Source organism: Rhodnius prolixus, unplaced genomic scaffold (assembly GCF_049639745.1).
Source record: "Rhodnius prolixus isolate KJV_2025 unplaced genomic scaffold, Rpr scaffold_4, whole genome shotgun sequence".
In the NCBI taxonomy this organism is placed as follows: Eukaryota; Metazoa; Arthropoda; class Insecta; order Hemiptera; family Reduviidae; genus Rhodnius; species Rhodnius prolixus.
This window is the reverse complement of record NW_027411614.1, coordinates 28,092,080-28,117,268: the sequence shown is the minus strand read 5'-3', so window position 1 is coordinate 28,117,268 and position 25,189 is coordinate 28,092,080. Positions and strand designations below refer to the sequence as shown.

General features: G+C 33.6%; 1 protein-coding gene across 8 annotated transcripts in view; it reads left to right on the top strand.

Annotated features, from left to right (window-relative positions):
• The first annotated feature begins 3,572 nt into the window (after positions 1–3,572).
• kis (chromodomain helicase DNA binding protein kismet) overlaps positions 3,573–25,189 on the top strand; it is an 82,777-nt gene continuing 61,160 nt past the window's right edge. For 7 of the 8 annotated variants that reach the window (XM_074131609.1, XM_074131608.1, XM_074131606.1 and 4 more), the window contains exons 1-3: positions 3,573–3,700; positions 21,948–24,462; positions 24,573–24,707. In XM_074131609.1, coding sequence (XP_073987710.1) covers positions 22,054–24,462; positions 24,573–24,707 — 2,544 coding nt within the window. In that variant the 5' untranslated portion in view covers positions 3,573–3,700; positions 21,948–22,053. Of the gene's footprint in view, positions 4,115–21,947; positions 24,463–24,572; positions 24,708–25,189 lie in introns of all 8 variants that reach the window. The other variant, XM_074131605.1, reaches the window with a different exon arrangement.

The window sequence follows — 25,189 nt, the reverse complement described above, 5'->3', positions numbered from 1 at the left end:
ATTGTCAGATTGCTTTATATTCTTTAAGAAATATAATTTTGAGTTTAATCAGTTTAAAAAGTTTATTTTGTAATTTAATTTGTAAAGTTTCTTTTTTTATGTAAATAAAGCATATTCATTCATTCATTCATTCATACTTAACATTTTAAACTGTAAGTTTTTGTTAAGGAGATTTTTGTACCTTTTGGATAGATTTTCCTTTTTGTATATTTTGCAAAGCTACATATCTGCTTTACAGATTTTTTTTAAAATTTGGAATAAGCAATTCTATCATTATAACCTGATAAGGTGTTAAATCGAGACCGTAACTACCACTGGAGAGATCCTTTTAAAGAATGATTATAGTTGCGGTCCCCAAACCATCCTCAATAACAATTTTTTTTTTTGAGAAAGCGTTTTGAATAAATTAGGAAGGTATTTGTACGTAAATAGTAAAATTAAACTGCGATTTCAGTCCTTCCTTTTAAGAGGAGCAAGAAAAATAAACTGCGATTACAGTACTTCTCCCTAAAAGGCAAAGATTTTGAATCGAACGACAATTCATTGATGTAAATCGGTTCACTCATTGATAATTTTAACGATTGTAGTACTTCCTCTTAGTAGGCGTAAGAGCATGATGGCGCTTCCCAGCCACGTAGAGGAGCTTTAATCACTCGTGCTAAATTTTATCAAAATCGGACTAAGCTTTATAGAAATATTGGTAATAATAGTTTTAGAAAGGGCCTTATTTGGGTGGGGCAAACTCCCCTCCTTATGAAGCAAAGCGTCGAGGCTTTTAAAGTGCAAATCTGTACAAAATTTCGATTCAAATGACACTTCATTCATGAAAATCAGTTCATGTGTCGATAATTTGAAACGATTGCTATACTTCCCCTAACAAGTGTAAGAGCAGATCGTCGCTTTATTGTTACGTAGGGGAGCCCTAACCCTATCATCCTACCAAATTTTATCAAAATCGGGCCAAGATTTACAGAGTAATAAGTAATAATAATTTTGGAGGGGGCCTTACATAAAAGGGGCTAACTCCTCTTCTATTCTATGTACAGCGTCGAGACCCCCAAAAGGCACATCTACATAAAATTCCGAATCGAATGACACCTCATTCATGAAAATCAGTTCTCGCGTTTAGGCGCTACGTTGTTTACAAAAAAGGTAACAACAACAACAAGAAGAAGAAGAAGAAGAAGAACAAGAAGAAGAAGAACAAGAACAAGAACATTTTTTGAAAAAGCCGTTTTAGCTCATTTTCGGCAACTTTTTTCTCGAAACCTATTAGATCTAGGTTGTTGCAAAAAAAATACAGTCATAAAGGAGGGTTTGCCCTTTAATTTAAAGAAAATTTGGGAATTTTATCTTTTATAGAAAAAGAGAAAAAAATTGACAAAGTTGGGTGTTTTTCAACGTTACGCTTTTTCGTGCAGTTTTTGACGATCAACCCTTATACAACTGTCCTACCGGACAGTTTTAATACAACATTGTCCTCGCTTCGGCGGTACAACATTAAGCATTTAAACCGAAGTAAATCAATAAAACCTTGTAAACTGAAGTAAAGGAAAATGTTATTATTATTTTTTTTTTTAATATAAGCTGAGATTTTAATGAAAGAGACTTTCAATAAATATTAAAATCAGAGCTTACAAAGGCAAAAAATTCTTAAACAAATAAGTACCCCTAATTTTCTTGTTAAAGAGAAATTGAAGAGAAAAGAGTGCTTACTGCTTTAATAGAGAAGGAATATGACAATGATATAATTGACAGTCGCATTGCTGCATGGAATGAGGCTCCGTTTAAAATATCTTTTTTCGTGCCCAGTAGAAAATTTATGGCGTTGAAGATAAATATGAGAAGTATACCAGGACAGCAGTTATTGTGTAAGCAAGAGGGCAGGACAATCAAAGAATTATTTGCGTTATTGATGTGTAGAAATGAGGAGTTACTGTTGTCCTGATATTTCAGATTTCCAGATAAGAGTCTGTAATAAAATATCTGAAAAATCGGTTGAATACACTATCAGGCATATTGCTAAGGAGTTATATTTCTCTGATTTATAATGATGGCTTAATTATACATACATAGAAAAGTACTCGAGTAAAAAAAAAAAAAAAAGAAGAGAAGTAATTCAAATTTTTACAAGCCGGCATAACGTCAAAGTACCAATTTACGTATCGTGGACAAAGTCGACTAGCAAACTTACTTTACTATAAAGTTTCTTGTATAAACTTTATTAAATAAACTCCATTGCATAGACCGGAAATCGAACCCATTACCAACCACAAATACTTTTTAATTTTGCAGCCCTCGTCTCTAAACCGCTCGGCGATCGTGATCTATAGTTAGAAAAATAGTCTTTTATACGTCTTAAAAAACAGATATCAAAGACGGATTCAGGTGACGTTGTTTATTAAGAATCTCTTTAAATTAAATTTTGACCACCTAAATTAGGTAAGCAAAAAATGAAAGTGGCTTGATTTTTTTTTTATTTCAAAAAACAATTTCCAGGGAAATAATAAAACGTACTTTGTCAAGTTTCCACTATGACTTTTTGGCTTCAAATTTCAGAGCTAAGAAAAAAGTAAAGAACGAGATTTATTGATTGTTAATTGTTATGGACCCTTGTGGCTTAGGAGTGAATATACATAAAACAATATATACGTCCCTCATAAATATGCCACGAAAAATTAATGAGTTATATTGGATTTTTTGACTCGTAGGAAATGATGCAATTACCGTTCTAATTTCAGATAGTCTATACCGCTACATTTTACTTTTTTCCAACGAATTGATTGATGTTTTCCAATTCATCTTATTGTTTTAATGCAATACATATGTATTTTTCTTTTGTTTTAATTTTGATTGTTGGCACTTTGTTTGTTAGGGATATTCCTTAACTGCTAAAATCTTTCTAATTTTAAGTAGTTAAACACTTGACCGTTTTTAATTAAAATTCATCCATGAATCCATTGATAGTAAAAATTAAAATTAAAATTTTAATTTCAATATTGGTTGGAATAAATCAAGTTAATAGCTCATCAAAAAATTTACAAAATTGCGCTGAAAGAGTACGATTAGGTAAAACGTGAGAGCTACGAAATAAAATTTTATTGCTTTAAGTTTATTTATTTTTAGAAAACCAACAATAAAGTTTATGTACCAACAATCATTTATAAAATTAATTTTTCTCAAAAAATTTATTAAAAAAAAAAAAAAAAAAATTAGGAGAATTCATTTGCGTTGGTTGGAATAAATCAAGTACATAAATATTCCGTCAAACAGGAAGAAAAGTTGTTATTCATACGCGTAAGGAATTTTTACCTATTATTATTTAGCTAAATAGTTAGTTAATAGTTATTTAGTTAAATAGTTAGTTTGTAGTTTAATTCCAAATTTTTAGAAAAACATGTTAGGAGAACATTGCATAATTTAAATTTATATTTTTCCCTCTCTTGGAAGTCCAGAAAACGCTAGAACATCATTGGCTTCTAAAGTACCTTGTTTTTTAATACGCTTTACTAAGACTACCGGTGATTGGTGGAGCGTAGTGACAAGCAATGGTAACATTGGTCGACGACATTATTCTGACCAATTACATTAGATCTCTTAGAGTAATTCCAGTGTTTTACAAGATACCGTAAGTAAGATGTAGGCAAGGAGGATTTTGATAATTTTGCAATAGAAGCATCTTCTTTCAAAATAGAAATGAGTGAGTAAATTTATTTTTACTGCATGAAAGCCTTAGTTATTGGTTATAAACATGCTGTATGTAGACATCTGTGAATCTAAGTATTACTACGGAAGTATTGAGCGGATCGGTTCACCCAAGCCGAAAGAGGACATTTCGAATGGCGTTCGCAAAGTTCATTGTTCTCTCAGGCCTTAGCGTAATTATTGTTAATGACCAGTTTTGGGTTAAAGTGCGTTAAAAGTTTTTATTTTTCAACTAATGTGATGGTTTATATAAACTTGTGCTGTGTTAAAATTGTGTTTATGACGGGAGTTAAATAGTTTTTAGTGGTGTGAAATCATTTAGATCGTAATTAAGTCTGGTCAATAATGCTGATTGTAATAGGCTTACAAGACTTCCATTGGATAAGCTTCATCATTTATGTGATATTTGGTAATGTATAGTATTGTTTTTATTTTTGTATGAGTTACTTTATTGATTTTAGGTATTTTTTTTAACAGTTAATTTCATTTCCTATAATGATATAAGAAGAGTGCTTTTATTTTCATTCTTATTTTGTATTCTAAGAAAACTTATTTGATTAATATAACCTAAATGAACAGTTTCATGACGCTTATAGCTCTTTTTAAGTTTTATTTTCGAATTCGTGAGGTAATTAGGTTACAGTTGGTCTATTATTTTTTCCGTAATTAATATACTTCCGGATCCTATTTTATATTTTCTTTGTGTGACTTATTATTTCTATTACATACGTTAGGATACTATTGTAATGGCAACCACACACTTGTGAAAGTAAACTGACAGGACTGGAATAAATTCAAATAAAAAGTTTATATTGTTTTAATTCTGAATTCTAATTTCTTTCCGTGAAAAGTCTGATACATTATAGGGGTCACAGCTGTGTTATTGAACTGTAGTAGTAATTGAAAGTGGGAAAGTTCTATAGAACAGCCATTAGAATTTACTATTGAAGGTCCTTGTGTTCCAGCTCAACTTGAAAGCAATTTCATTGTTGGAGCACTACTATTTAAAAGTCCCCTGAATAAGAAAAAAATATATTCTTCACTGATGAAAAAATGAAAACCTGATATGCATTTTTTATGTTTGATGTTTGCGTATTATGCTATACATTTCAATTACTGCAAGTAGATGTATAAATAAATACTTCAATAGAAATTCTATGCAAATATTTAATTGCTGACAAACTTCGAACTGCTTAAGTAGGACATGTTTTAAGACATTTTAAAGTTAATAAATACAATTTTCAATCTTTCTGATGAGATTTTATTGTAATCCGATGAATAAGAGGCTCATAGTCGTAAAATGTATTTTAAGTATTATTACTTACTAATTGCTTCTTTATTTGGTTTCGAAAGAATAAAACAGACACTTTTTGATGAGTTAAAAATATTTTTTTATTGAAGTTTTCATCAGTGATTTGTAGACGGTAGCTAATTAATTGATTCTATTATTGCTTTGTGGACTTGCGACTATCTTGGAAGCCATGTTGGTTTCTATTCGGTTGTATTCAGGTGGTGTTAACTCTTTCAATGGAGATAGTACATTCGTCATTGCTCTAACAATGCTTCCTTACTTGGTTGCAGAACCAAATTTAAATTTTGAAAATTAAGTTAGATATAAAGGTTATATATTGTTGGTAACAGTTTTAAGAATTTAATTTTAAGTTTGTTTACAAGATTTTCATTTAACTATTTATATATGTTGGTTATTATTCTAATATTTTAACCGTTCGATAATTTATAAGAACATAATTTCTGTAATAAGTTATTTACTTTATATAAATTAATGCACATTTTTACAAAAAAAGTACTTTTGTGAATAGCTCTTTTTTTTTAGTACTTAAATCAGTTCCACCATGATATTGTGTAATTTAGGTCTTTATGTTCATGAATATATTCAAATTAATTTGTTCATAAGGAAAATAGTAGAATTGGAAATGAATTAATTTGTAAAAATATGTATTTTAAGTACAATTTTAGATAAACATTTAGTTACATTGTGTAATTAAAATAGATGTTATTGTCTTTTCACCTAAAATGAAAATATTCCAGTCTACATTGTAAGTTTTATAGGAAACAAACTATATTTATTTTGGAAACTTAGCGGTGGATTGAAACGGGGAAGGTTATGGCGCTTGTGTTTGATTCGTTCATAAGCGTATAGCTTTTCCCCTTTTAATCTACCAACCTACTTCCAGCCAGCAAGGATTTCTGACGGTATATTTTTTTATTTATTCTTGCTGTTTTTTAACCTATATTTCAATTCATTAATATTTTTTAATGTACTGTCTTGTGTTGGTGCATGTACGTTTGTAAGGCACATTATGTAACCACCTAACTTTGTGCTGGTAGTGCTGTAAAAAAAAAGTTCCATATCAGATTTAACTGTTCATTGACTTTTTTTTTAACTTTTTATAAATGCAGACCCTTTTTTATAAAATCGTTAGAGGAGGTTTCCAATGTTTAAGAGGAAGTGTTATAACCTATTTTATCAAGAATTTGCTTCAAATATAGGTCTTCACTTTTAAAATTTTCAATTTAGTGGAAATAAAATTATTTTCTTTTAAAACTTTGGAGTATTTATTTTTCAGTTTAAATTAGTTAAAAGTTTAATAGTTATACTTGTTATTGAATTGGTTTTAGTTATTTTCATTGGCTGTAGGTACGAATGAATTGGCTGTGCACCTTCTAAAGGTAAGGTAATTAGCGATTTGCATTAACTAAAGGTATGTATTCATTATTTATAACTGAGATATCATCCTGAAAATACCAGATCTTAACCAGAAAGATATTGAAAAATTCAGCCAAAAAGAAAGACGAATGGATGATCCAACAGGGATGTATGTATTTAAAAAAACTTCATAATAAATTTCAATAATAAATCAATTTTGTACTTATACCAGTACTATTCATTGAAGAGATTTTGATTTCAACTTACTTCCATTTTAGTTAACCGTTAAATTATTTTTAAATTCAATAATTAAACATATGAGTAATGTAGAATGATTTTTTTAAAACAGCAAAATTTAATCAAATTTTCAGTTAAGAAAAATCATTTTTTGATTATTAAATTGCAAGCTATCGATAGCTTCCATGAGACAGATTTTAGTGGGATCGCAAATATTTTATATTTCAAATTCAAACTGCTCTCGAATTTCAAATTTATTTAAATGCAGAAAGGCAAGTTTGATTTCCACCTTCAATTGTTGCCATACTTCATGTTCGGATAATTTTTTTAGCAGACGAATAATTATCATATAAAGATACCTTTTATTTTCTGATAGACGTAACTTAAGACAAAATTTTTCATTGAAAATATCTGCTGGAGGTGGAAGATAGAATTAATTCCGTCTTGAATGAGAGGCCGTTCTGTCACCGAGTCGGCTGTTCAGACGACTGTCAGGTCGCTGGAAATGAATCCTAACCAATTGCTTACGTTTGTGCATTGTATTCTTGACCTGCAAGGAATATAAGCTGCCCTTATTAATTAATTTCACCACAATAGTATGCCCGTCTCTCTCGGAGCTGGGTTTATCCATCACCTACGACAGAAATACAGAATAATTTTTCAAGTTGGTAACCATTTCTCTCCATAGTTTCCATACAAACCTGATTCTCGTACTACCTCGTAGAATATTGCACATCGCATTAAAATCAGCGCAGAAGTTTTTTTGTAATGTATAATCTAGAAAAGCGTTAAGAAAATTAATGCTTTCAGTAGATGCAATTTATTGTACCAGGTATTATAACAATTGATGGAGTAAGATGTAACCTCCCTGGGAGCTGTGGGAGGAGTTATATGTTGGCATCTGATATTGGTTATTCCTAGCTGCCGGATCCCACACTTTTTTTGGGGATCTTCCTTGGCGAGGAAACTTGAATTTGAAATAGCCATCCAGTTTCTTTTTGAGTGTCTTCCTCAAAATATCTTTGAAGGGAGGAAGGATTTGTTGTGCACAACGGTACCGGTTCTCAACGCTCTTTCTAGAACTTCCAAAAAAACCTGGGTGGGTAGTGTTTATCTTATGAGGATGGTAGGGCTCAATATTTAGGTCATTATTATGCAGTACAGCTCATTGTTAATACAAAACTAAAAACCATTGGTAAAGGGAATTCGAAATTGGGTGCATCACCTTCCCTTTTTTTAAACAGAAAAATATTCCACGTCAACGAAAAATAACTGCAATAATGCGTAAAAATGGTCTCTTTCATAAAAATGCGTATTCTGTAACAAATTTAGAACTTGTTAGACGAAATCATATATTAGAATTTGGTTTGTCGCGAGTATAAAACCTTTGCGGTACACTACTATGTATAACAAATTCTCAGTATGATCGAGTCACATTAACTAGAAGAAGTTATGATAAAAATCTCAGTTATAAACCATTTTACAGTAGGTGCAATTAGCTTATTATTCGCAACTACAGTAATGCAAATAACCATTCATTCGTATCTATGGAAGACGCTTGTAGCCAACTAATCGTATAACTAAAGGAAGTGCAAATAACTACATACTTCTTAATTTTGTTGCTTCATAAGCTTAGTCTTAGGTCAGAGACGAGAAAAAAATCCAATTTGACTTCTAATTGGAACTTATTTTTGTTCTCTTCGTCGATATTGAAACTAAATTACTTTTTAGAAATAAAATCATGACACAAGTTATATTTGCTTGAATTATAATTGTATAAATTATAAATTTTGTTTTTTAAATCTGCAGGGATCTGAAGAAGAAAACTGTTACTGACATTTTATATATATATGTATTAAGACTTTCACTTTAAAGGTGGTGACCGACAATTTTCGCTTGAAATGTTAATAATTCGCTTTGGGACGGGTGTTGGTCTAGTGGTCAAGAGCGTGGCTTTGTAAGTGAGAGATCCCCAGTTCGAATCCCGCGTATAAATACTATTTATTTGCCAGAAAAAATTGTTTATAGTTAAGTATGAGCTTCCGCCCCCGTCCACGACACCTAATTGGTAGTTGGACGTTAAGCCCCACCTGAAAAATCAGGAGATAAATTTACTTACTTACTTTAATTCGCTTTGCCTTGATGAATTTTCTAAGCTAAGACCTACTTTATGTAAGATTGTGAACTACTTTTTTGAGAAAATGAACTGATTGTTCATTATTGGAAACGTGAAACATGAGTTTCCGTTTTGGTTGTTTTATAAAATTATAAATATTTTGTATAATGCAATTAGGCTTACTATTTTTAATTTAAATGCCCTTATTACAATTAAATTAATTAAAGAAGAGTAATTGGTTATTTTTTAGTAAATTGCTAATGGTGGTCTTTAGTATCTACATAAGTGGATGAGATAGTTCCATCTTTTTTTCTTTGTATGTGAGTGTGTGTTTTCAAAATATTTTGAAATTAAAATTATCTGGAGGCCAATTATTTGCAAAGTGTTACTATTTCATTTAAGTCTTCTAAAATCAGTCAGTCTTGAAATGTGACGTCTGAAAATCAGGGCTTCAAAAAAAAAAAAAAAGAAATGGGTACTTGAATAAATAGCTTAATATTAATTTAATTGCTTGGAGGAAGACTGAGCGAAGCAATGAAGTACGAGGTGTGTTCAAAAAGTAACGGGAATTTTCGTTTTTTGAAAAAAATATTTATTTATTCATCTACATTAATATTGTCGCCTTCAAAGTAGTCCCCTTCGCATACAATACACTTGTGCCAGCGCTTTTTCCAATCCTCGAAACACTTCTGAAACTCGATCTTTGTGATAGCTTTCAGCTCTTTCAGCGATTCGCTTTTAATGTCATCTACGCTTGTAAAACGACGGCCTTTTAATGTTCTCTTTATGTTTGGAAATAGAAAAAAGTCACATGGAGCCATGTCTGGCGAATATGGAGGCTGGGGCATCGTTAAAGTTTTGTTTTTGGCCAAAAATTCACGAACAAGCAATGAAGTGTGAGCAGGTGCATTATCGTGGTGCAAAATCCATGAATTGTTTTGCCACAAATCCGGGCGTTTTTTTCGGATTGCTTCACGCAAACGGCGTTGAACTTGTAGGTAGTACTCCTTATTGATTGTTTGACCTTGTGGCAAGAATTCATGATGCACTATGCCATTAAAATCGAAGAACACAGTGAGCATAACCTTCACATTCAACCGCACTTGTCGAGCCTTTTTCGGTCTTGGCGATCCAGAATGCCTCCACTGGGACGATTGAGCCTTAGTTTCGACATCATATCCGTAAACCCATGTTTCGTCACCTGTTATAACACGTTTCAGTAGATCCGCATCGTTGTCGACTTCATTGAGTGACTCTTGAGCAACTTCCATTCTCCGCTGTTTTTGTTCGAAATTCAACAATTTTGGAACAAATTTTGCTGCCACACGTTTCATACCCAAAACATCCGAAAAAATTTCATGGCATGAGCCAATTGATATGGCAACATCATCAGCGACTTCTCTGATTGTGATTCGGCGATCGTTCATAACCATTTCTTTCACTTTTTTCACGTTTTCATCGGTTGTTGATGTGCTTGGACGTCCAGGTCGTTCGTCATCTTCAACGTTTTCGCGGCCATCTTGGAAACGCTTATACCACTCGTAAATCCTTGTTTTACTCATAGCAGACTCACCATATGCCTTTATTAACATTTCACACACTTTATTTCATTTTTTACGCAAAATTTAATACAAATTCTTTGATCCATTTTTTTTAACAAACAAAAATCGCCAAGCTCGAAAAACACGTCTAACCTTAACGGCTGCCACTTAAGAAGTAAACAATGAATATTACTGAAAATTTTATCGTACTTCAGGGGCATGTGTACCAACATAATAAAAAAAAAAAAATTACAATCAGACTCTCCAAACCCGCGAAATTTAAAAATTCCCGTTACTTTTTGAACACACCTCGTATTGAAGTCTTAGCGAAAGCTGGTATGTGCTTTGTAAAAGCTTTGCTGCATGTACGGACTTATTAAAATTTCACTTTAAATGCAGGGTAATAAAAAAAAATAAAATAAAATGCTAATTGTGTAATCTATTAAAATTTAGAATAATGTATTACCCAAGATCCCAAAATTATTTTTTATTCTTTAGTTATATAGGAAAGAAAGTGATCCACTCATTAATGAATTTGGTAATCTTGTGGTTATGTTAGCAGTAGAATGAACTCTTGTGCAAGAACTATTATCTGGAAGAAATGCTTTGATTTTGTTAACTCTTTTAATATATTAGGTTTTTTTTAAACAATCAACTTTGATTTTTTGCTAGTTGAATAGTTAGTATATTTTTAGGTTAGTTTGGAATTGATGAAAAAATGGCTGATTTGAATCCCTACCTATAATGCTTACGTTTACAGAGGGCCATCTTGCGACGCCTCCTTTGCTAGCTAGTCGATCATTTGTTCATTGGGTCTCCTAAAGTTTACTTGAATTGGTGTTTTGCTTATGTAGAAATTTGATGCACATGTTGTAATATCAGTCAAATCCTTCTACCATTTGTCCAAACAATTCAGTACTAGCCTGAAGAGAAAACGAGGCAAGATGAAAGTTGTTCTTTAAAGTCCATGAAAACGGCGAACAAACAGTTTTGGTAATTGTGAACTTTAAATATATGAAGTATAGTTGTTTATCCCTATATCTGGCTTAATATTAAAATATGAATTTTCATTAATCGTTATGTAAAATAAGACAGGCAATTCTTTAGATTTTGTTTTTTAATTTTGAGTATTTTGTTTCATAAACCTTGTTTTTTTTGAACATTCTTAATAATATTTAGGGAAATAAATATATATATATATATTGATTTGTTAGTAGTTCTAGTGATTTTTATCTTCAAAAACAATGCCATAGTAAACCAAAAGTATTTGGTTACTGTTAACTGGTCAAAATGATTGAAAAACAAAGTTACCCAAGAAAGGGGCATAAAAGTTTCCCTCTTTTGGTGCGCATGCGAATTAGATGATATGTTTTACAACCCTTAGGATACACTCTACGTTTTTATTCAATAAAATCTGTTTTTAAAAACCACCAAAAGCCTTAGACCGGTAGGCCAATTTTTTTGTTGATACTTTGCATCTAGAAGGCATTTAATTCAAGTATGGAGGAAAAGCGCTTCTTCTCTCCTTGTTAGGGTGACATTGCACTGCGATCTTCAAGCTCTTCAAGTACCCCCTTCCAATTCCATGTATCGGAGAAGATGTGATAAGTTTCCTGGAAGTATATATATCTTCCTTCTACACCTTAAAATTACTCAAGTGTAAGAATCTTCCATATATATAATGGCATCGCAGCCAGTTTGGAAATATATTAGAGTCAGATTTTGTAGATGGCCATCATCAAGCTAAACCCAACTTCTTCCAAGTGCCCTATGAAGACGACAATAATGCACTTTGAGGAAATCTATCATTTTACAGAATTATCTTTGCTCAGGCAGAGATACCTCTTTTAAAGTTGCCCAGACAGATCATTTTCGTTGCCTCAGATCAGGAAGGCTTTTTACCACCAGATGTTTACCTCTACATACCTTTTCTGAACTCTTCAAGCACAATTTAAAAGACAATGATCGTGTGATGTGAAAAGTTTTCAACAATATATTACTGGTATTAATCCTTAATTGTTTCTATTTGCAAAACATAGCAAGTTATTAAACGTCTATTGAATAAAGTTGCAACTTTTTTCTTAACTTATTATTTAGTCTGGATTAGAGTAAAACAGTATCTCCATTAGTTAATGGTTCTTTCAGGATTGAGAATAAGAAGTTTTGAGAAAGCCATTTTTGTTAAAATCTAAGTAAATTTGAAAAATGAATTCAGTAAAGCAAATAATCTAATCGCAGGCTGCTAAAACTAAAATGTTTCGTTTGCACACCATTAGGTAATTTTATTGTCAAAATCTCTCTGCCAAAAAAAAATTGCAACGATTTAAAATTTTTATTTTTGAAAAAAATTACTTTAAAGGTGTTTTTTTTTATAACTTCGTACACTAGCCCATATTGGTCTATTTGAAACATTTTTTTAGGTAAATTTGATGAAGTGCACTTCTGTTTTGAGGAAGAGGGTAGGCTATGTACCGTCCTAGCATTTGTAGGCTAATGTACCTTCCTAGCATTTTGTATGGGTTGTCTCAACTCCGAATTTGAAGGAAATTTCATTACCGTAAGAATCACTATTTTTTTTTGCCTCTTGCCTATTTTTTCAGGCGGGCTTTACGTCCAACTGCCAATTAGGTGTCGTGGACGGAGGCGACTAGCGAACATACTTAACTGTAAATTTCTTGTATAAACCGTGTAAGTAAAATCCAAGGCCTAAGACCGGGAATCGAAACCCAGTACCACAATACATATTAGCTTTACAAGTCTCGCCTCTAACCGCTCGGCCAACGTGGCGCCTAAGAATCACTATACTGATTAAATTTGGAACCTTTCTGAGAATTTCATCAATTTTCTCTGAACTTTGTATTTACATTAGCCGCTTACAATTATCGGGACCACTTTTAGTTGAAAAAAGTGTTTTAAAGCTATAGTAGAGGGGAATGTGAATTGGCCTCCAAACATTTCGAGTTTTATTAAGATTAAATGTGTTCTGGAATTCAGAGATTAAAAATATATGAAGTTATAATACCTTCGAGCATTTATAGTTAGAGAAGTAAGATTTTACTCGTAGAAGGATGTATACAAAGTGGGCCTTGTAGCTTGCCCAGTGAGACGGCGGTTGTTGAATGTGTTTGGGTTTTTTTTTTTTTTTTTTTAGCGCCATGTTTTAAGAGTGAGTCCAGGGTGTGATTTGAAGCTGAAGTTTTTTCTATCAATTTGCTAAAACCAAACAAATGCAAAACTGTTAGACTAACATATTTCTGCCTCGCCCTATGTGTATTTGAAAGTGTTGGAGACAGATGTTTGCTGGGACACTTTTCGTTACTTGAAGAAGAGGTGGGCTAGTCACCATCCTTTCTCTATAAGATGTAGTGAGTGAAAAACGTTTATTGTTCACAGAAGGTTTATTATTATTATTATCATCTATTTATTATCTATTAATAAAGCGCGTCAACATCTGAATCACTAGAAGCGTTTTTTTGGTGGTGCGTACATGCATCCCATTAGTTTCCTCTCGGTAACAACACTGACCACTTAAGCGTTCATCGGTAATTATTATAAAACTGCGTAAAAATAAAAGTAATTATGGTTCAGTGTTAAGAAAGTAAATTGTTTTTTAAATACTACATAGTTACAATACGTTCAGTAGCTCAAAATTAACTTGCTCTATTGAAGGCAGAATTTTTTCAGACGATGAAATAGGTGAGTTCAAAAAATCTAAAGGGGTGGGTATGTGACAATATAGTGATTATTATTATTATTATTATTATTATTATTATCATTATTGTACATGAGTAATGATTCGCTGATAATTTTTCCAATTTTTTTCCGTGATTAGGCTACACATGTGTAGGAGATGCTAACCTCTTTGGAATTGTCAAGTACACATGCGTGCCAAGATTGTTTTTCTTTTATCAATATATTGAACCACATCCCTCCCTTGTCTAACTTAGCATGTTTAAAGGTGATTTATTTATGTTTCTATTTGATTTTAAATTTACTCGAAACTGCTTTTATTTGTTTTGTGTAAATTAGAAAAAAAGTTTTGTTTTTAAATTTAAATAAAAGTTCTGGATTATATTCAAAAATTTTTTTTAAAAAAATATTTCAATTGTTAAAACACTTCTCGTTAATGCTTTAGTTATTACAACAAGTAATTTTACACAACAGCAACGCCTTGAATTGTTACACAATAAGTTTTTTATTAACGGCATCGGATATTACCAAATTACATTCTAAGTTTTCCTTAATCTATGGTGGTGATATAACATCCTAATTTTTTACGTTTATTTTATTTCAGCTATAAGAATAATTTATTCATTTATCTATTTTTACATTATTTTTTAATAAGTTTTGAGTAAATTCGTAAACGAAATCGTATATGACATACTCTCATAACGTCATAACTTACCGCAATTTATTATGTTAAATGTGTTTCTTAAAACTTAAAATTGGTACTAAAAAGTTGTTGGAAGATGTTAACTTTAAATACATAATTTTTTTTAAAAATAATAACTTTAGGGATGAGCCAAAAACTACATTTGATTAAGTGGGACTTATTAGTGTTGTAAAATAGTTGTAGTTATAAAACATTGGTTTGTTAGTGATAGATCCCCCCAGTTCCGAAAAAAATGTAAAAAACACACCTAGTTGATGGACTTTTTTTAAGTCCCGCCTGTAATTCTTGTGACATCTAACTACCAACAAAGAATTCTTTACAGTGCTAAAGTTGTTGCAAAGAATTCTTTCGATTATCTGCGTTTAAGTTTAAGTTTGGCACATTTTTGTTTAACATTTTATCCTTTTATTTATTACCTTGGTGATGAGGCTGAATATGATTCAAGTAAAACTAAAGAAATGCATGTATTTTTAGTAATTGAGTTATCAAATATTTTTCTATTAACCGATGAATAATAATAAAACTTACGTTGACTATACTAGTTGCACGCATCTTTATGGTATCCCTGACTGGTTTCAGCTAGAGAATTTATAACTTTAAATAATTTTCTGAATTTTAATGAAGTAGTCCCTTGTTAGCAACTATTTTTTTTTTAAATTAGTGTAGCCACAGCTTCTTATTCTTTTGCTTTTTTTTGGCACCAAGTAGGGAAGATAAGATAAGATTCTAATAGGGCGGCCCTTAAGGCCTACGCCACTGCGACCCCTTTGGATCTATTGTGGCTCCACTTCTCTAGAGCTCGCCCTCCACACCCGTCCTTTTAAACAGACTCTTAATTCTGGAGAGCGACTCTTGGGTAAAGCTCACAGGCCTTGGTTTTTCCTCCCCGAGGAGTAACATCCTTAGCTAGACAAGCCCCTCACACTGACTCAACACGTACAGAGCCCTTTCCTCCTCTTCCTGACAGAACCTACAAAGGCTATCATCTGCCAGGCCTGTTTTCTGAGCCTACAGTGGCCGGTTAATAGGCCTACAATTTATCCTTCTAGCCCCACGGCCTTGACGGATTAATTCTGCAGTCAGCCTTGGCGAATAGCCCGTTATAAACTCCTTCGCCTGTCTCTGCTCTGTAACGGCTAGCCACCACTCCTGACACCTAGTCTGCATCCATAGTTTAATGGCCGCAATCTTAAGACACTTGGAGACCCCAAAATAGGGCTCTGGACCAACAAAGCGACACGCAGAGCCTTCCCTGGCCAATAAATCTGCCACTTTGTTTCCCTTATGCCCTGAATGACCAGGTACCCAAACCAGTAAGACCTTATTTTGGTCACTAATTTTCTTCAGGGCACTCAGACAGTCCCATACCAGCCTTAAATTGACCTGGTATGAACCAACCTGGCTGTCCGAAAAAATCACGACTTTAGAATTCGTTATTCCTCGTCCGACAATTTCGGCAGCACAGAACCTAATCGAAAACCTACATTTCGGTTTCACCCCGTACACTTCCGCTCCTACCCCTTCCACTGTTCTGGAGCCGTCCGTGTACCACATTGAGCCCCCACAACTGGGGCACCGCATCTCCAAGCCTCCAGATCCCACGTACAGACTTTGAAAGGCTTGTACCAAGTAAGGAAAGTATTCCGATCATGTAAAATTTTCAAAATTGAGTTTTTAAGTAATTTTCTTTTACAAGGTTCTCAGTAGAACTCTTTGTTTTTTTCTTAATTAAGGCTCTTCTTTATAATGCCAATTTTAGGCTTTCTACGTTTCTAATATCTTTTCTTTTTTTTTTTGTGAAATGCCTCGCCAAACTTCCGAATAGGAAGAATAAATTACCTTGAAAGTGAACTTTAAAAGAGAGGCTTTTGCTAGGTTTTCTTTCACTTGCTTGGTCCTTAGTATTCTAAGAACTTTTGTCCATTTGATCTTGGGGAGAAAAACGTTTGTTACATCTTATTCGTTAGACTTCGATCAGTTTGATATCATTTTTCTCGAATATCGTGTTAGATTCTAGTTTCAGGAAACATTATTGAGGTGAAATTTGGTAAAAGACAGTTTTGTGCTTTCACACCAGAGTTTTTTAAACTTTATTTTTACCACCATATTCAGATAAACAAAATAAAAGACTATGAGATCTGATATTAAAACAAGTTAAATCAATTTATTTACAAAACGAAATATCTTTACAGTTTGACAACTGGAATAAAGTTACTTTATTAACATACTTGTAAAGCAATGTTACCTGCTATCTAACTAGTTAGAGGACTTCAAGTTGTGTCAATGACTTCAATCTTCGATAATGACTTTTCATCGTAAATATCCGTCCCCTGAGTTTATATAGCTGATTGTCCGAGTTTGGCGAACTTCCTTTTTTCCTAAATGGATTTATTAATTTATTTAGCGTACCATCTTTTCAAATGCGGCCTTACCCAGTCGCCAATTTGCGCTAGCTGTGGTGAGTCCAATGAGACTGTGCGACACTTTGTAGAGGAGTGTCCCGTTTATTCTAAAACTAGATTTCTCGTCTTCGGGAGGTTAAATGTTTCCCTACCGGAGATTGTAGCATCTGGTAATCTTAACGAACTTTCTAGGTTTATTCAGTGCACTGGGCGATTGAGTTGCCATGCTCCCTTAGTGTCCTGTTGCTACTTTATTAGTTTATGGTATTGACATCTGGCAACCTTTAGCCGGATTTGTTTTAAAACCCCGGTATCTCTTATGAGATGAGGGGTGGGCGGGGAACAATAGGCATTTTGGATATCCTGCGTTCCTTCCCCTTTTTGGAGGAGCCGCCCTTCTAACACAATCAATCTCTACTAATTTATTTGAGATTTCCTCCTAGACTGGCACCGTAGTATTGTCTAAACTTTGCATATACCTAAGGCATAATTTCTATCTTAATTCAAATATTTTGCTAGAAAAATAATTTTTAAGGCAGTTCTTGTGGTGGAATGGAACAACGTTTCCCCCCTATCATTTCAGGGTAATTTTTCTTAAGTAAAATTCGGGAGTTTAAAGAAATTTAGTCTTCGTTTTTCAGTGCAGTAACAATTCAATGTATTTTTCAGGTCTTATTATACGTTCAGTATTTAAATATACTCTTATTAACATATTACTATTATTAATAGGAATTGAATGTTTTTACTGATTCCCTAAATTCAAACTGGAATTGACTATTTACTATTTCAATTTTTTTTGTTGTAGTTGAAAAAAGTGACTTATTGATGTTTTATTGAACTTGGTACACACAAATTTATTTGTATCATGGTTTACCATGATTATAATTATTATTTACAAAATAAATATTATTTATATTTATTTATTATATTTATTAAATCTTTTCTAACGTAACCTAACCTAACCTAACCTAACGTAACCTAACCACATTTTCATTATAGGAAAAGAACACTTTGTTTTCCATTTACTTTAGAATACTCATTGCAGATATTCATTAATGCTATGAAAATATTTGAAAATAATTTTTGTAAGATCATTCATTTCCAAGTTTTTTAAAAATAGTTATTAGAAACATCATCGTATATGAGTCAATAACATTTCGATACTTCGTTTTGGACTGACTTTTTTTTTTAAATTTCACCAAAAAGTTTTCTAGATTTGAAAAAGTTTTGAACCTCGCTCTTCGAAATTATTCCTTATATGTTCTCCATTTTTGTTCAGCTAGTTGTGGGTACCGGTCCAGTATTTGGGGTTACTTATGCATTGTTCTCTTAGGTTAAGACTATTTTTTATTAATCTTGGCTCCATTTCCTTTTGACGGACATTATCAAGGTTTCCAATTCTCCCATAAGATCGTGAAATTGATGCGGTAAGAACAGAAAAAAATTAATATTCCTTAAATCTCCAAAAACTTTTAGTTTTCTGAAGAGGTACAGAATGTTACTCAGCTTCCGGCATATCGTATCAACGTAGTTGATCCGTGAGAGCTGTCCATGAGCAAGATTTATTTTTGAATATTTAGTGTTGGATCTAGAAACATTAAAAATATATTTGCTATGTTAGATCAAAATCAATGGCAATTATTAATTCTGTGATGCTTTAAATATTTTCCCTATTTAATAAATATTAAAAATAGAATAAAACAATAGAACTAGGCAGTATAAATAAAGCATAATTCTAATTCATCTTCTGTTTTAATCTGAGTAGACTATTCATAAGTGCTCAACATGAAATCTGTTTAGAATATTTTCGATGATTTTATATTTTTTCTCTAGCATGTTCTCTCTTGGAAGGTTCTCACATCCCTTGGTAGTGTGACCTATAATCATGGACATCTGCACCATAGGCCAGCTGCTACTTTTATAGGTGGCTGTATTATTTAGATACGTACACTAGTTATATTACAGGCAGGTTTTTTTTTTTATTTATTTTTATATTTTTATTTCTGTTAAAATATTTATAATTTTATACGTTTTTCTTAAAAAATGAAAACGAAAGGTAGTGTGATTCAAATTTTCAAAAATAAGTATCCAACGAAAAATATTTGAGTTAGTTAGAGTGGTTTTTCAGAAAATGGCGTGGGTTATTAAAAAAAAAATATCAAAAAAATTGTCGCAGGAACAATAATATTAATAATTCTGTACCTCGGAAGGAAAAGGCACCATGTCCATTTTTTCGATTTTCAGATTTTGGCATCATTTTACAGATTTTTTGTTGCTCTTTCTAGAGGTGTAAAGCACAATGTCCTATGTTTACTATTAAGCGATTTATGTATTTTTAAAAAGCGCTATGATACTTCATTACTTAAGGGTAAAAGGCACTACATGGGCATAAATTTTTTTCACAATGGAGATCAAAATAAAATATTTTAAAATATGGGAGGTTAAGTGGCCATACCAACTGTAATAATTATGGTGAGAAGTACAGGAAAGAGTACAACCGGAAAAGTGGAACAAAAAATGAATTTGGAAAAATATCTTTATTTGGCTCCCCTGTAAAATTTACTTTTTGTGACATGGTGCCTTTTCCTTCTGAGGTACAGAATTATAGAACAGATAAACTCAGTGGTTAGCGTATACTGCATTCCAACGCGGAGATCCTAGGTTCGAATCCAGCTAAGGTCCCCGACAGGTGTTGAAGCAGATCCTCCGCTTCTAATTAACATAGAGCTTGCGAATCTTCAGTAGTATTTACCTTAATTATTCTAGAATTGATTTAAAATTATTAGTGCATCGTTAAATGCTGTCACGCTTTTCCCGAAGTATTTAGATTGATGAATGGAGTCAAATAGTAAGTAAATGGCTTTAATAGATCATCTGTTAAGCCTGCAACTTATTTACTTTTTGTATTGCTACAAGCATTGCATTTGGTCCTTCATTTCGAATCGAGATCTTGCTAGAGAACAGGTATTAAAAGAGATAAATTAGTGGATTTTTTTTTTTGTTATGAAGATATTTTTTCTTAGAAATATAAGTACATTTTGTCAAACCAGTTCTCAATAAGCTTATAATTGACTTAATGGGCCTAGAAAAGCTTGGAAAGCACAGAACCTGGTCTATGGAATGGTTTGTTTTTGGGCTCTGCATTTTAGTTTTTTAGTGTTTTATGGTAGGATGGCCCTAGGAGGAAAAAGAATTAAAAGCAATTCTAAGAAGAGCGTTAGATATAAAGGTGACAAAATGTGAACTTTTGTCATCTTTTAAAAAATAATTCTTTATAGCAAAGACAAAAAAATAAATAAACCTGAAATCTCCCGATAAATGAAAGTATGTAATAGATAATTACGTGTACCTACGACAAATTTTTAAATTGTAAAGAAGTTTAATATGATCATCTCATGATCGGGTATTTTTAGAATTAAAAAATATAATAAAAGGAATGTTTCATATAAATTCTTGAGGAAAACATTTTTTACGAAAAGTAACTAAGTATAACTGAATGGAATAAGGCAATAGCGAATTAAATAAGAAGAATAGCTTGTCACTGACAAAATTATAGCTCTTTTAAGTTATAATGCCATCAGAGGAACTAGATCCATTTAGAACGCCCCTTTTTTCTGGTGCGAAATAGTTTTTAGAAAGAAATCTATGTGTATGTACTTCTTTCGTTTACCTTAGTTTTCACGCTGGACGTATATTTACATGAAACTTATGCATGTGTTGTGTAAACAAATATTCTATTAGATGATAAAAGGGATTTAGAACCCTGAACTGGTGGTTAAAATATAAAAAACTAACAAACAAAAGTTTAAAGTGAGGAAGGAATACTTTATCTGGCAGGATTCACATTTAACTACTGATCCATGCTTCGTGGGCAAAGAGGAATAGCAAATATTTAAATTTTTCATGGAATTCCATTAAATAAAATCAAGAAGAGTAATCATACTGCAACCTCTCAGCTTTGCAGAAAAAACATGAGAGCTGTGAATTTAGAATATTTAAATGAAGAAAATGATAAATCCATAATATAAGCTATACAGTTAGATCTGATTAATAAGAAAAGTGAACAGTCAGAACTTTTGTGTATTTGTTCAGTTTAAAATCTGGTGTTCTTTGTTATGTACAGTCTGTAAAAAGAAATAAAATATTTATTAAAAGCCTGGTTTTATCAAATCAAACCCACTTGTTTACTTTTTGAATGACACAATATTTTTTAAATTCGAAGTTTGAAGAAGTAGTGTTAGTTTTCTTGGAAAACTGAAAGAAGAGGAAAGGTGGTTTAAATAAGTATTTAAACTAAATTTTTTAATTGTTCAGTATTTATGTTAAATATTACATTTTCCTCTCGTTCTGTGGATGCGATTAGTTCAGTGGTCAGCTTATTTATACTGGATTCCAACGTGGAGATCCCGGAGGCTGGCCCTTATATTTTCATTTTATAGGAGCTTCTTACAGCTCCCTACTGTCCGGAGAACGGCAGTGCACTGAAAAAAAACTCCGTGCGCTAAAAATAGAAATAAACTGTTTCTTATTCGTAAGGCCTTAAATTTGGAGGGGAAGTGGACTTTATGACAATTACCAATTAATGCTTTAAAAATGTCTTCTATTGTTGCTCAAATAATTTTAGTTTGTTCAACCTCCAAGAGTTTCCCAATGAAGGTCTCCATGAGGGTCTGAAACGAAAAGTAGCAATAAATAATCATTTAAAAAAAGTCTCTGTGGCCTTTTTCAAATAGAGACACCTTTTCATTTTTATGAATTTCTGCGGCCCTCAAAAAATCTTGGATTTTTAATTTTTGCCAAGGCATCCAGCCTTATTTACTTTTCATTTTGTAAAATCTCCTCTACTAGAATATATTAATTTGTTTTTTTAATTTTCTTTTTTCAGGTAGAAAAAGTTGAACAAGAAGGCTTGCGATGAGGGAGGCTGGGTTGAGACAAACTCAACTCAGTAGCAGTCCGCCATTTTGTATGAATTAACGACGTCCTCTAAAATGGACACATACGATCTTTTTTCTGAGGATGCAGGGGGAATGCTCGATGGCTTGCCTGATTTGGGCACAGAGTCTTATGAACATACTCCTCGAACAACATCTGGGGCAGGTTCTGGGCCGACCAATCCTACCCAGTACCAGTCTTATTCTCATCATCAAATGGCCGACATGCATCAAGAATCCCCATTGCAAAAATTGGCATCCTTCGGTGGAGAGTTTAGTCCTTCTGCGAATCATATTGATTCAAGTGGGCAGTTGTTTCATTCTAATCATTCGACACCTGGGTATCATGGAGAAACCCCACGTCCCATGCATCCAGGCAACACTGCCAATTCTGGCTATAACAGAGCAGCTATGATGCCTCAACAGCACGACATCAGGCGTTCTGGTAGCGGCCAATATTCTTCGTATAATCTCCCATCGGACAATATGTACTCAATGGAACAAGGACAAGGTGTGCCTGATTGGAACAGTGGCCATTTTTCTTCATCAGTTAGGCATTACAACATGCAGCCAAACCAATACAGGCAATCGGTAAATTATCCCCACCAACAAGAGGCTGTACCTAATCAGAAAATAAATCAACCATATAACAGCACTCAACAAGGTATGATGAATCCTATGCTGCATCAGAGTATGCCTACTAATGCGTATCAAAGGAACCAGCAGCAGCATTATCCGCAGGGTTTAGTTTATCCTGGAAGTGGGAGCAGTAGTAACTATGGAGGGTACAGCAGTGCAATGCATCAGCAAACTCCTCCACGAATGCCTCACCATATGCAGTATCCATCGCAGTCGCAACAAATGTTAACGGATCTAAACCAACCAAATCAAACCGGATATAACATGCAGTCACATTCAAGCTCGTTGGGAGCTTCACCTCATCAGGGTTTTCAACAGGGTCTTTCTACTCGACCTATTGGTGTGGAAGTAGCACCTCCCCAACAATACGGTAAGAGTCATTCACAAGGGAGTAGTCCGCAATATAGAGCGCCTTTTCCTCCACAACTTTCTCCGCAAATGTCTCCACGACAACAAATGTCTCCTAGGCCTCAGATGTCACCCAGGCCAGTTATGTCTCCGGCCAAGTCTTCTGGTTTGTCACCTCATCCTCATTCCCAGCAACAAACGACTGTATCTCCAAGGCCACAGACAGCAATGACACCGAAGGCATCGACTGCTCCATCTCCCGTTAGTTTTACTCAACAGAGTACGTTGCAACAGCTCGAACAAATGGTTATGCCACAGGGAGCTAATACTTCTAATAACAGCGACTTCTCCTCCTATAGGCCGCAACAAGCTCCTCAGTGGCAGCCGCCTGGTACTCGCCAACCTCCTCTCAATGGAGGCTTGTCAATGGGAGAAGCTTCGTACTCTCCTCATCAGGTGTCTCCCGTGGAAGACAGGACTTTAGATTCCAAAAACCTTGCAGGAGTACCAAGCAAACCACCTCTTCAATCTGATATGAGGATACCTACGCCACAACAAGCGGAACAATCGGTTGCCAGCAGTAATGGAAGCATGGATTTCCAAACCTCTACTGTCGGTCATGATAAGTTCCCAACTTCGCCGCACCTTTCACAAACACCTGGAGCGGATATGCCGGTATCAGAATCTTCGCAACCTCCTAAACCAATAATGGATGGTAGTGGGCAGACTAATATGGGATATTCTGAAAATATTACTTTTCAGAATGGAAGTAAAATGGACGATATGATTTCAAACCATAACGACCCTCTACCAACTGATGTTACACAGCATCAGCTTCAGTCACCAGGGACGATCCAGCAATCTTTACAACAGCCACCTCCACAGCAAGTATCTTCTCAGCATACTCCTCCTCATACACAAAACCAACAGCAACAACCAGCGCATCAGCTGTCACCTCTTAATCAACAAGTTTCACCTGGTGTACCTGTGGGACAAACACTGCCAGCATCACCTCTGGGGCCGAAAATGCACATTCCTCCGACACTTATGCCAAACATGACACCTAATCAACAAGCGACAAACATGCAGCTACCTCCTCAGCAAATGATTGGCTCGCCTCATACCCAGACTCAGCAGAAGTTGAGTCCTAATATGGGCCCAATGGCTCAAACTGTTCAGCAACTTGGCCCAAGTCCTATGCACACACCAGGCGGGACAATTCCATCACAGTCGCAGATGATATCGGGCCCACCTCCTCCCCATATTGGTTTATCACCTATGTCAGCTCAGCATCCTAATATACCTCCACAACATCAAAATATGCCTCCCCACATGGGACAACCGCAGATGTACGGTGCGGAAGCAAGTAATCGTTCTTTGTATCAGTCGCCAATACAACATCAACAAGAAATGGCTGCTTTACAGCAACAATTGCAAGAAATTTATTGTATGCCTCCGGCGCCCGATAATCAGATGAGGGTATGCTGTTTTTACATTACAGATTATTGTAGTACTTATTGTCAGCATGCTTTTACACTCACTTTATTTAAGTTTACTAATGTGACATATTATTCTAAACTTATTTGCAGATAAATCATTTACAAGAAAGAATAAATATGTTGCAACATCATGACGTAAATGACCAATGCATAGGAGGTGCACATTGTTTGCTTCAAAGCCCTTTGTGGCACAGTGGACCATCATCAATAGATCCAATGCCTCAGGTACAGTTCAAAGTTTTTATGATTAGATTTTTTTCTCACATCAGTGTTTAAGTTATTACAAAGAAGAAGGAATTGTAAAAACAATTAAATAATAACTGAAAATTTATATTTTTGTTAAGTTTTCATCTTGAAGTACACTTTCCTTAACGGCTTATCGCTGAAAATTCGAACAATAAGCTGTAAGTGAGATTACCAAGTCCTTTTATAGTGCTGTTTCACTTAATTAATTGATGTCCAAAATACAAATTTATTTAGTGTTAATTCCTGAGTTTCATCAAATTGATCAGAGCTTTGATTGAAAATATACTTTCATTTTGATGTTTAATTTGGAATTCCAAAGATTCTTAAAGCAGACTTTAAATTATTGATTGAGCCTTTCGACTTGGTTGATTTCTTATAAAAACTTAGGTCGATATCAATTTATTTTATAAGCAGTAAAATAACCAATAGTTTTCCTCGGTAAACTCACTATTTTTTCAATT